Source organism: Harpegnathos saltator, unplaced genomic scaffold, assembly GCF_003227715.2.
Source record: "Harpegnathos saltator strain DR-91 unplaced genomic scaffold, Hsal_v8.6 scaffold51, whole genome shotgun sequence".
Lineage (NCBI taxonomy): Eukaryota > Metazoa > Arthropoda > Insecta > Hymenoptera > Formicidae > Harpegnathos > Harpegnathos saltator.
The window spans coordinates 323,049-335,994 of NW_020230327.1; the positions used below are offsets into that span (position 1 = coordinate 323,049).

Genomic DNA, 12,946 nt, shown 5'->3' on the forward strand with positions numbered 1-12,946 from the left:
GATTAATTTAAATTCTATCGTTGTTCGCACTCTCGCGGCTTTATTGAGAAGTTAATAACGAGATTGCTTCTCTCTCTCTCTCTCTCTCTCTCTCTCTCTCGCTAAATTTTTCGGGGCGAACCGCGTTCGTTTTTACAAACTACCAATTTTTACTTCTTTTCCTTCTTATCGGTATTAATATATTTTTAATATCAAGATATACAGAGTGTCCGAAAAATCGTCTACTCCACTTCGGGAGATGATTCGGGACCTAAAAACAAGCAAAAAAGTTCATACAAACATAGGTCCGGAAATGAGCCGTTTCCGAGTTATAGCCACTTTTATGTTCAAAAATCGTAATTTAAAATCCGCTTAGCATCCCTCTTTCTTAATTATTTCTTAAATTAAAAATTTTTATTTTTAAATTTTTATTTGTTATTTTTATTTAATTTTTAATTTTCAATTTTTATTTTTAAATTTTTATTTTTAATTTTTCTTTAATTATAATTTTTTGTTTTTTTCAATTTTTCAATATTTGTAAATACGATTACATTATTTTTAAAGTAAACATGAACAGATATTTAAATCGAATTAAATAAGATGTTCAAAATAACCACCTTCAGCACGAATGCAGGCCCTTATTCTTCTATCAAAGGAATTCCGAACACTTTGAAAATTTGGATCCCTCCTTATTTCTTCAAACCCATGAATTATTATTACAAATATTGAAAAATTGAAAAAAACTAAAAAAATTATAATTAAAGAAAAATTAAAAATAAAAATTTAAAAATAAAAATTGAAAATTAAAAATTAAATAAAAATAACAAATAAAAATTTAAAAATAAAAATTTTTAATTTAAGAAATAATTAAGAAAGAGGGATGCCAAGCGGATTCCAAATTACGATTTTTGAACATAAAAGTGGCTATAACTCGGAAACGGCTTATTTCCGGACCTATGTTTGTATGAACTTTTTTGCTTGTTTTTAGGTCCCGAATCACCTCCCGAAGTGGAGTAGGCGATTTTTCGGACACCCTGTATATGTATTTTTTTACGCAGAATATTACATGTAGAATATCTAGCATATCACTCATAGCTCTCTGGGACGTTTACTCGAATCTATATTTATGCATGACACTACGCGTGACACATTCTCGAGTTTCTGCGGATTCTGGGGACCGACGGGGACCCTCTCTGTTGCGGAGGCCACAAAATTTTCGAATGAAACGGTCGAGTCTAACTGTACGGCTGCGCAACGAGGCGCGGCCGATCCTATCGAGTGACTTTTATTAAACTTATCGAGAGGCCATCGAACCATCCTCCGACCCGCCATTGTGCCGATTGCGCTCTTCAAGCTGGTCGCACTTACACACGCAACATACGCAAACGCGCGCACACATTTATACATCATCAGCGGGTCAGCTTGACACAGTTACTCGGGCGAGTGTATCAGAGTTAAGATAACGAAAAAGTAATCGTCGACGCAATAACCACACACTTGACGCTTCCCTTCAATTCGCGCAGGAAGGAAGTCGATGGAGAGAGCGAGAGAAAGACGGTCGATGCGCTGCATATCAATTCGTTTGAGTTTCATTTCGCGCACGTGCGTATGCGCGTTAACCTGTTAACAGCATACGCATAAAGTGAATACTAAAAGTGAAATACTAAAATAAAGTGAAACACTCGCTCGCTTTGATATCAAAGGACCGAAGATGCGCGAGGAACAAATCGGATCGTCAAACGTGCGGAACGTGTTGCTCTTGACGCAAAAAAAAGTTACCAAAGTGATCCAAAGTGTGAAAAATTTACGGTCTTAGATAAGAGACAGCGAATTTTGAATACCTTGATTCTTTCAGCGAAATTTTCGTGTTTTTATCAGGTACATATTATTTTAATTTGACAAACGCGGTAACACTTTAATTTGCACGTGCAAATTTGCGAGAGATTATCACGATTTAATTGAGCGTGCGAGAGCGTTTAATATTCGGGATCTCTGAGCGAATGTTAATCGTTACGTGTAACAACCGCAACAAAGGCGGTGATAAAGAAATTACGCTTGAGCGTCGCACTCATCGTACTCGGAATTTGTCACGGTCACGAGCACATACAATGACGTGGAATGCGACGAGTAAACCTAATTATTCGGCAGTTTAAACCTAATCCTCGCGCTCCTCCTCCTTCCCCCTTCCCCCGTAATTCGTGCATCGTGCATCGTTATATTCATTTAACGCGGCACCGCAGAGCAACATTGATATTGTTACTGTCGGCCGTTGAAGCATTTCGCCGCGAAAATTATCGATTCCTCGATTAACGAATTTCGCGCGCGCATGCTTTTCACCTTATCGCAGCCGTATTTTTCACCGTGCGGTAGCCGCAATCGTAGCGTCGCGCGAATTTTTAATTCGGTTATTCGCATTTCGCCACCCATTGTCGTTACCGCCGCGTCTCGTGCTCGCCGGATTTCCCGATTATCGTTCCGAGCGATGCATCGTGGGCGAGACCGTCCGATCTCCGAGGATATGACGTAAAGGCGAAAGTAAAATACTCGTAGAGCTGGACGAGAAGTTTGCGATTTATTTCTCGTTTATGCAATCCCCGAGGCAATCATTTGCGCTCTGTGACGCGCTCGCCGGTCCGTCAACGCGCAAGCAAAAGTGATTAAAGCCATTATCTCTCTTTCTCCTCCCCCCTCTTTCTCTTCCTTCCTCCCACTATGGAAAATCTATCCTAGGTCCTCTGCGCCCTTTAACGCGCCCATTATACGCCGCTTCCGTGCCTGTGGCAACGATACTGCCATTATTATTATCGAGGTGTCTGTAGCTCCGCTTCGTCGCGCCGATACACTTCAGCATCAGTTATTGATTACTCATTATCACGGTGGATTATACAGGAACGTCGTCGCTCTACCTGCCTCCGTTCCACGAAACGAGGAGTTTGTTGTCAGCGTTGTCCTTTCTCGTCGGAGAAACATCTCTCCGTCGTCCTCCACCCTCGTCGTCGTCCTTTCGTTCGAGTATTCCACATTGCGCGAGCCGATTCTCACGGTTCAAAGACGAAAAAGATTGTTATCAGCGAGTCACGGCGAGAACGGCAATCCCGCCGAGTTTTTCTCGAGGCAAAATCGCATCACGCATGATCGCGGGCGCTCAATGTCAAGGGCGGGGCCCTTCGAAGCGTCTCACCGCGCCTGCTTTCCGCTCGCGCCTGTGCCCGACACACTGACTCCTCGGCGGTGTATGCGTGAGAGCATGTGTGGGCCCGGGAACGGTAATTGTGGTTAATTTAACGACGGTCAAAGCAGTCACTGCCTGTCCTTACAGGCCAGTTTACGCGGCCGACTCCCGAGCGCCGGCCGCAGCGTCCGCACGCGCGCGCGCGCGCGAAAATCCGCTTCGCCCTGGTCGTCGGCCTGTCGGAAATCGTGCTACTGCTTTTGCGATTTCGGTGCCGTCCGTTATAGTCGCGCAGGGGTCGTCGCGCGTTGCGCGTTGCGAGCAACGGTATTGCTAACTAATACGGGAAAATACGGGTTGAATCTGGCTGGCTGGCTGGCTGGCTGACTGATTGATTGATTGATTGATTAGTTGCTTCGATTGGTCGCGCGACAGCTGTGCTCGGAAACGAGATTGAGAAAGACGCGTCCGGGAGATGAATTAGTGTAGGGTAACGCGAAGAAAGTGTGTGCGTGTTGCCTGAAATTGATGAGTAATTGAAGGGGAGGAGTGGAGAAACGGAGTCTGTGGGCGGTGAGCGAGAGGTGAATGAGCTCGGGTTCCTCATATTCTCGTGTTTCTCCATATTGCGCGCATATGCGCGATCGGACGATAAGCAGTGACGAATCGCGCAGATCGAGCAATTGAACTTTTGCGGGAAAGCAGCGGCACTTGCGCGATACTCGATGCAAAATCATTAGAAACGCGCTCGCTCGTGCTCCAGTTTCCAGCGATTTGGGAATTAATCGGAATTCATCCTTCGAGTTGCGAGTCTTTCAGAGGAGAATAATGAGGGCCGATTGAGCCGCTCTCGAGATTAACGTTCTCGACGAAGTCGCGATCGACGCTTATTCTAAATATACGCGCAAGTGAAACCGCTGATTTTATAATGAGAATCGTCGTTACTCAATGATCGAGTGGCGTAAGTGCGAAAGCGATTCTAACACGGCCTCGATGTGTATCGTTAATCTCCCCGCCGTCGATCGATGACGTCCGCAGGATCGATCGATCGATGGATCGATCGGTCGGTCGGTCGGTCGGTCGGGAGTTCTCGCGACGCACGAGAGAGAGAGAGAGAGAGAGAGAGAGAGAGAGAGAGAGAGAGGAGAGGTCTCTCTCTCTCGTGCGCGTGAGCGACTCGGCAGTAACGGTGATCGCTTCGTACCGGCTATTTCGCCTAATCAACGCCGCTTTAACACCTGCGGCCGCCATCGTTGAGAGATCAATCGGCCGATCGGGCTTGATCCACATCGCGACCCGGAACGTTGTTGCGACGATTATTCGCGGGTAACACCGCGGACTCATCTCCACTCGTGACGCGCGCGGTTTGTGCTGATAAGTATTCCGCAGATTTTTCCGGCCGAAGTCGAAAAATCGGGACTTGGCGGTATCGGCGCGATCGACAACGCGGTCCGGATCCGATTTCCACGGCGAGAGCCGTTTGTCGTCATGCGAGCACGAAAATACTATCTCGCTGGAGATTGATCGCGCGAATGTATAAATCCCGACCGACCGTTACACATTCTCTCGCACGAGGGTGCGACACGACAGGGAAATCGTTCGCGGCCGACCGCGATAATTTGGCAGTGTGTTAATCAGACTGACAACCTGTGCGCTCAGCTTTTCCCATTTTATCCGACTTCAGAATCATACGAATTTCACATTCTCTGTGCGGTGCGTGTGTGTGTGTGCGGCGCGATGATAAGTAGTGCGGAATCGCGCCGAGGGGCTTGATCGGGTATCGCCGAGGTATCGCCGAAGGTGCATCGTGATCGGCGGATCGTCGGATCGTCGGGTCGAGATTTTTGCCGTCGAAAGTGATTAACGGATGTCGGCAGTGCGCGCGATGTAATCAAATAATGGAGAGAGGCGTGTCGCCCTTCTCGTCGGAATGCGAAATTATTCGCGCTTCCTGCCTTCGCTCGCTCCGACGGCCGAGTGATTCTCGACCCGCTCGGTTCGACGAGCACGCCGTGAAAAACATCGCGGCGCCCGTGTTGTTATCATTCGTCACGGATTACGTGGAACGATATCCGCTACACGATACCTTATAATATCTCGGATATTAATAACTTTGATCCTCTGCATAAACAGCTCGGACCTCGAAACGCGCGCACGGTCTCGATTTCAGGGGATACAGGCTGTTGATTTATTTATCGTCGAGGCATCGTTGTTGATTTATTTACTTCGACTCCGGGATATTTCATAGCGGACTTTACTTTATGAGGATATTTCGCGACTCTCGCCGTGTGTGTTTCTTCACTTTCTCGTTCTCTCGAATTATCAGGTGAAACTCATCTCTCCGCCGATCCGCGCGCATCTCCTCTCCTTCCTGCGCTACCGCGGAAAGGAAACGTTACGCTCTTGCGCGATCTCTCACGAGAGATCCGTAACCAAGTTTTCCACTTTTCACTTTCGCATACGTTTCATCTCGGTGCGATCGATCATGCGCGCGCGTGCGCGCGACCTTCGAGCCTCTCCAATATTTTCACGACCATTGTCACAACTCGATCGTTGTGGTCGTTTTGGTCGATGATACATAATACGATGATTGATCGGTCATTCAATGGATGAAAGTTCAAACGCGTTGTTTTATTGTCCGGCCCTACTGGTGGATTATCAATTCCCCGCGCGGCGGACGCGTTGTCGCCGCCGCCGCCGCCGCCGCCGCGCCGCCGCGTTCTCATAAATATTCAATCGCGTAACTCCAATGATCTAACTGATTATGCGAGGTCGATCGGGGTGGCGGGCAGGGAGGAGAGGGTTGAACTGTTGGGTGCGCGCGCGAAGCAGGCGATGTAAAAATAGTCGCGACATTATCGAGTGCGGCAGCGTGTACTCTATCTCTCTCCCTCCCTCCCTCTCTCCCTCTCTCTCTCTCTCTTTTTCTCTCTCTCGCGCGCGCGCGGCGCAGATACACGGACGCGAGTTAAGCCCCGATAACAATCACTTAAGCAGAACTGTACGGTTGTATCAACAGAGTTCTTTCACCGGACATAAACGATAAGCGTAGTCTCTCTCTCTCTCTCTCTCTCTCTCTCTCTCTCTCTCTCTCTCTCTCTCTCTCCTCTCTCTCTCCTCTCTCTCAGAATGTGCTCGTTAATAACGGCCGACTGTCGTTTTATCGGTACTACTCTCATTCGTTCCGTCGAGCGGCTCACGTTACGGTCGCGAGCACTCCCCTATTTCGTGCCTTTCTTTTTCTTTTCTTTTTTTTTCAATAGAATATTTCAGGCGCCCAATTTATCTACGGGCTGTCGTAATCAAGAACAAAAAAGCAAATATCCTCTCTCGGTCGGTTTCGTCACAGGCACATGGTCCCTGTTTAATCTATTATCCAGTCTAACAACGACCATGGCCAGACGTATAATTTGTTTCCTGAGCGTATTCAACGGAAAGGGAAGAGGAGGGAGGGAGGGAGAGAGAGAGAGAGAGAGAGAGAGAGGGAGAGAGAGAGAGAGAGAAACGAGTACAAATATTGACGCGAAAGGAACAGAGAAATCTCTGGTTCTTGCGCATTCGGTACTTCGGCGAAAGGTAACGACGGAATTATCCCCGGAAAATGCGGCCGATCGTCGTAAATCGAGAAGCGTGTAGGATCGAGATCGCCATGATCTGTGAACTCGCCTTCCCGATAGACGACGTTCTAGTTCCTCTCCTTGCCGAGAGGCGTTCGTTTACCCCTCGATCGAGTTTCTTCCGGGGCGCCCCGGGGAGTCGGAGAGGGTAACGGGAGTCATAAAACAGCGGATCTCTCTCTTTCTCTCTCTAAGAGAGAGAGAGAGAGAGAGAGAGAGAGAGAGAGAGAGAGAGAGAGAACATGAGCCTCGCGTTACAGACGGAGCTAACTGTAATTCGCCTTCCTTTCCGCGTATTTATTAATCCTCACCCGGTGCATATGTACGCTGTACTGCGCAGACGGTGCAACGGACGAGCGCCAGATGACCGACGTGCGAGGTTGTTGCGATTAGAATTGCTTAGGAGAGCGCGCGCCGGTACTGCGTAAAAGTGGCCGATATCGCTTCCTTTGAGCCGCCATCCAAGACGCGTCCGAAGGCGTCGATATTTTTGTATTATCGATTACAAGTATCGGTTATCGAAGTCTTTGAGTACTTCCACTCCCTGATTCGAATGCACAGTTTGTACGGGATCACACAACAACGATGTGACGAAAGGTGTAGAAATTAATATATTTTTCGAAACGGATAGATGATTCGCACCGGGTGAGAAAGAAGTAACGGGAATTTTCGTGGTTTATACTATTAAACGACGCTTCATTTAACCAGCAACGTAAAAAAGCATTTCGAAGCACGACGAAGCGGGTTAACGTTTGCTACGAGCGCGTTGTATAAATGAAATAAAATTCGCGGAGGATCGTAGAGGAGATTTTCAGCGGGGAACGAGCGAGTGTAAAATCGAACGCAGCAAGTGTTTGCGGTCCAAGCAACGTTACCGATTCTCTCCCTCTTTCTCCTTCACGGAGGAGAGTCCGTTCACCTCTCGGCGATTATTATTACAACTTCAACAGCCATTTCAGACGTCCGTATAGATTCGCGTTCGCCGGATCGCCGTTTCTCCTCTCTCGTCTGGTTTCGCGCGTAACATTTTCCGTTAGTCGCGTCGGTCCGAACGGCGCGGTCACGGTGACATCGTCGCCGATGGCGAGACAGTGCGGAAAAAGATCGCGGGCCGATGGCCGTGTTAATCTCGCGATTGGGATCGTATCGGAGGAAGCTCTGCAATTAAGATCGGTATACCTTCCAGATGGCAAGTAATCGTCGCACACTCAGAGAGCCACAGTGCGTGCCTACGGAGAGACTCGCGTGATATATACCGGGCGATCGCGTCGCGCGTCGCGCGTGTGCGTGTGTGTGAGTGCATGTACGTGAGTGCTAGCGCGTGCTCGCTCGAGCGCCGGTGTGCGTGTGCACACCCGAGGAGAGACACAGTGTAACACGAGGTCTCCGAAGTCTGCGGTGTGGTAGTAGTGACGTGCACGAGTAGCTGGTGAACGTGGGTGAACGAGGAACGAGGAACAGCGACGACGACGACGAGAGGAGAGAGAGAGAGAGAGAGAGAGAGAGCTCTAGCCCGAGATAATAAATAACGCGGGAGAAATGTTCAAACTGGCCGGACGTCACGAGTGGGAGGCCTACGCAAAAGGTAAATGGAATATCGAGAGCGTAGGTGGCGAAGAGGAGAAGGACAACGAGTTCTGCGAGGGTGTAAGGGGTGAGGTGTGCGCGACAAGGGGATCGCCGATGATTGATAAGGAGCTTTCACAGGTCGCGATAACTGGGTGTTGGCTGACCGAATCGAGGGTGACGCGGCAGAGGAGGACGGAGCTCGAAGCCTCGGACTTTGGATCTGTACATTTCCCGACGATTTCGTCGGAGATTCGCCAAGTCAATTATTTGCTCCTAATAGGGTGAATCGCGCCGCGCGGCTCCTCCCGTTGATTTAGATCCCCGGCGAATTCAGAATTTTACATCGGCGATGTTTTCATTCGTGATCTTTCTTCTCTGCGACATTAAATCTGCTCTGGATATTTTTAAACAATAATTAAGGTGATTTTGTCGAAGTTGAATTTATGTAAAATTGAACGAAAAAAATATCGTATCTCATCTATGGTATCCGCAAAGTCGTTTCACTCGTCGACAGCATCATTGCTGCTGTCCTCGCGTGACCTTTCAGTGAGTGAATCATTCCTTAATGTTGTCTTTTTAGTTTTTGGATCGCATTGCTGCGATATTTCTGCGGCGAAGAAAATGTGTGCTCTGCCAAGTAAGACAAAACGCTGAAACGCGCGACTAACGATATGTGTCGTAACACGTCTGGCCGATGAAAGCAAGTATATATTTACAAACAGAACTGCCTGTGCCGAGGCATCGACAAATGTTACGTATTCAAGTAGATGAGAGTGGTCGAGACACCTGCGATGTCTTAATATGTCGAATATTTCTCTCTCTCTCTCTCTCTCTCTCTCTCTCTCTCTCTCTCTCTCTCTCTCTCTCTCTCTCTCTCTCTCTCTCTCTCTCAGAGAGAAAAATTTACGTATCCACTGCACTTTAGATTCGATTCATCTTGTAGCATGCAACAGCGATACACTAGTAAGATAAACAGACGCTCTCACACGTACAACTTTAGATATTTCGCTTATTTTCCGTGCTGGAAGAGAATATTAATATGAAATGGAAAATATGAGAAAAAATAAAGTTTGATCAATTATCAGCTAATTGAAATTAATTAGCGATCGAGCCAATTAAATTCGCAATTTTGTGCCCGTTCCTCCGTGGATGACTTTACGAGAAGCGCAATATGCTGATTCGCGAAATTGAACGGCGAGCCGAAGAAAATATAATATTTTCATCGCGTAATAAAACACGAGACAAATGAACGCGCGGGCACGATGTAACACAGGAAGCGATACCGACGCGTTCGTCTCGCAACGATTTATTCGCGCTCAGCGCAACGAGCGCGCGTCGGATCCGCTTGATAACAACGTTAACATTGTAGCCGCGGCGAATCACGTCCACTTGCCCATGGATACACATGGTCGTACAGTTATGTTTCCTCACATGCACGTGTGTGTGTGTGTGTGTACCGTATGCGCGTTCTAACGGATCCTCGCGACGCGACGCGACGCTGCGATTATTAAATCACAGTCGTTCGCGAAATTGCCCGCCGCTTCTTCTCGCCGCGGGATTCTGTTACGCGCGCGTTGCGCACCTGCCGTGTCAACCTTCATGCGTTCCGGTCCGCGTTTGCGTTACGCACATGAGATCGTGCGCAAAAATTACGGCTACTTACGAGCGACGCGTGCTCGTCACGCAGCCGGCTGCGAGACTGTGTGATTTCGAGACGTTTCCTCGCGCTTGTGTGTCTCCGACGTGAGATAGCTAAAGGTGAGATAAAATTGAAATCTCTCGGTATTCTTTCCCTCTCTTCCGTTTGTGCGACTGGTAGCTTCGTTAACGAAAGGAAGAAAGGAACGATCGTCACAGAGAGTACATGTTGCCGGTCTACAAATCGTACCGGGATGAGTTGTGAGTTTTTGATTGTGTGTATTCGTGTGCATCGGCGTTACAGATAATGAATATGAACTCGTCGAAAGAGGAGTCTATTTTACATACAATTTATCAATTCACGTTGCATGCAGGCGCTGCTCCAATTATTCGCCACGACTCCATTCACACGGTTATTATAAATTTCATTTCTATCAACTCAAGCTCAATTAGTTCTCTTCTAAAAATCTGGCGCACATTAGTGATTGTGGGATACTCGAATCGATCGATGTTGTTCGTCGTAGAATTTCCGCGTCGCGAGTGCATCGCTCCCGTTCGAGAGCGTCGGCCGATTGGCGAACACGGGGCGAAGAAACCCGTTTCCTCGCCCGCTGATCGCAGCGTCTTGGAGAATGAAATCGAACGTATTTTGGGATCATCCTAAAGACCCGACCTCGCGCTCTCTCTCTCTCTCTCTCTCTCTCTCTCTCTCTCTCTCTCTCTCTCTCTCTCTCTCTCTCTCTCTCTCTCTCTCTCTCTCTCTCTCTCTCTCTCTCTCTCTCTCTCTCTCTCTCTCTCTCTCTCTCTCTCTCTCTCTCTCTCTCTCTCTCTCTCTCCTCTCTCTCTCTCTCTCTCTCTCTCTCTCTCTCTCTCTCCTCTCTCTCTCTCTCTCTCTCTCTCTTCCTCCCTTTCTCGCCGGTAATCTCCGTATGCACACTCGCGCATATTTCTGGCCGCGGCGGGGGTGCGATACCGCAACAACCGGTTCGCGCTTTGTCGTGGGTGGTTTTTAGGCGCAGCTGCCTCTCGACTGCCGCTCTTTCTCTCTTCTCGGGCATAAACGCGTTTTTGTACGCCACTCTCTCCTCCGTGTATTTCTCGTCGTTGTCGTCGTTGACGACGATGCTCCCGAACTTTCCGTCCCACGTCGCCTACTTCGTCACGCGGCTCATTAAACGCAACGAGGGACGAGGGTCGCAGACGTTTCCGCCGTTGTTGAGAAATCTGCGAGGTGCTTGAAATTTGTGTGATAATTTTTTTCTATTTATTTAAACGTATCTTGCAAATTTAGATATCTATTTGTGAATTGCTCTCTCGCGTTTCACCTTCGTCATCGTAAGATAAAGGACGTTTCTTTAGGCGATTATTCAAGTTACGTTACATCAACGCTAGGAATGAGACGCTAATATTTTCACGGAACAGTAATATTAACGTATTACTATCGTTAATTATTATTATTAATGTACTATCAATAATAATAATATATGTAACATTAATATTAACGCGTAAATATGAAGCTTAGCGCGCCCAGCCGCCGACTCGACCGCTAAATTCTCATTTGGAATGCTGGTTGCGTGTTCCCGGACACCCCGTACATTAATCCCAGCCGAACAATAGCTCGATGATGCACAATCGTTCAATCGGTGGGGCGCGATTGAAAGAGGACGAGCGGCCTGGCCTGTATCGTACAACCTATTTCGCTAATAGCGCCTATATCGCGGTCTAGTTAATCGTAGACCGCAATTCTCCGTCTTCAAAGTGCTCGACGAGATCGTCGCGGTGCTCCACTCTCGTGGCCGATGTCGTCCGGTCAATCCGTATCCTCCCTTGTCGTCGTCGTCGTCGTCGTCGTCGTCGTTGATCGGCTAACGGCTCGTCAGTTGGTGCATCCGACCACGATGACGCGCAGCACACATCGACCTCTCGCTTGTTACGTAGATGACTCAGCGGGGGTGCTCTACAGAGTGTTCCAGAAGCGCCGGATGTCTCCCTTTGATCGAATAGCTTCTTCGTGATCGAGCAAATGATATATCTCCGTGCTGTAAACGCCGGGAGATCATCCCGTTGAGTTGCCGCTTCTGAATTGTCGTTTTCTCAACCGTCATCTTGTGACTCGTAATCGCCGATCTAAAGCAACTCAGCGCAGTGAAATTCACGCTTGCGATTAGAAATGCGGGATGAGTTTTTGTCGTGGACTTTCTCTTTTAACACTGGCAATCGAGCGCATGACTTTATTCCGCAAGCGATTAAGGCGGGCGAGAATGTCTCGGCCGGTACCGTCGGTGACCGTTGGAACCTTCAGAATCACGAGTTGCTCGGAATTTTCATCAACTCTCGCTCACCGCGCGGCGGCCGCCATGCCAGTGAGCTTCGATGTTTCCGTTTCGAAGGGGAATCGATTCCGCATCGGACAGAGTGTTCGTTACGCGCAGAGGGTGGATGTCCTGCGGCTTTGAGATACCCTGTATACGTAGCCCGAAGCTATGGGCGCACACGAGAGTGCGTTTATTTACCTCCGTCGTGCGGTTGCGTGTCTGCGTCTCGTTCCCATTTCGGGGTCAAAGATCGCTCTCCGTCCTTTCGGGAGGGATGAATCACACGCGCGGAAGTTAGGAAATCGATAGGACTACGTCCGGCGAAATGCATCGAGGCGCTCGCCCTTGGAAGGGAAACCCGTGTGGACGGCTTAGTCGTTCTTCCAAGACGTTGGCTGTCGCGAACGAAATTTCCGTCCTTGAAGCGAGTCGAGCGAGGCGAGTAAAAAGAGTTTATTATAATGAGCGGTCTTTCTCTTTGAAGGGAAAATAAGGTAATACACGATGGATAGAGTAATTACGCCCGCATTTTTTTCTTGGCATATCCGCGGTATCATCGTGGGTGACGCAAAATATATTTACGATCGTTAAAAAATCGTTTTCTGACGGCGGTCGTAAAACCGAGATATAGTATATCGTATTTTAACTGACTGACC

At 48.3% G+C, this 12,946-nt stretch overlaps 1 protein-coding gene across 8 annotated transcripts in view; it reads left to right on the forward strand.

Moving 5' to 3' along the window:
- The window catches only part of LOC105186631 (SLIT-ROBO Rho GTPase-activating protein 1), a 70,322-nt gene that overhangs the window by 32,838 nt on the left and 24,538 nt on the right, over window positions 1-12,946 (forward strand). The window contains exons 1-2 of one of the 8 annotated variants that reach the window (XM_025302647.1): window positions 3,286-3,735; window positions 7,955-8,353. The exons of 2 other annotated variants lie outside the window; for them this stretch is intronic. In XM_025302647.1, coding sequence (XP_025158432.1) covers window positions 8,308-8,353 — 46 coding nt within the window. In that variant the 5' untranslated portion in view covers window positions 3,286-3,735; window positions 7,955-8,307. Of the gene's footprint in view, window positions 1-3,285; window positions 3,736-4,311; window positions 4,952-6,994; window positions 8,354-12,946 lie in introns of those variants that run through there. 5 more of the 8 variants (XM_025302648.1, XM_025302650.1, XM_011146971.3 and 2 more) reach the window with 5 other exon arrangements.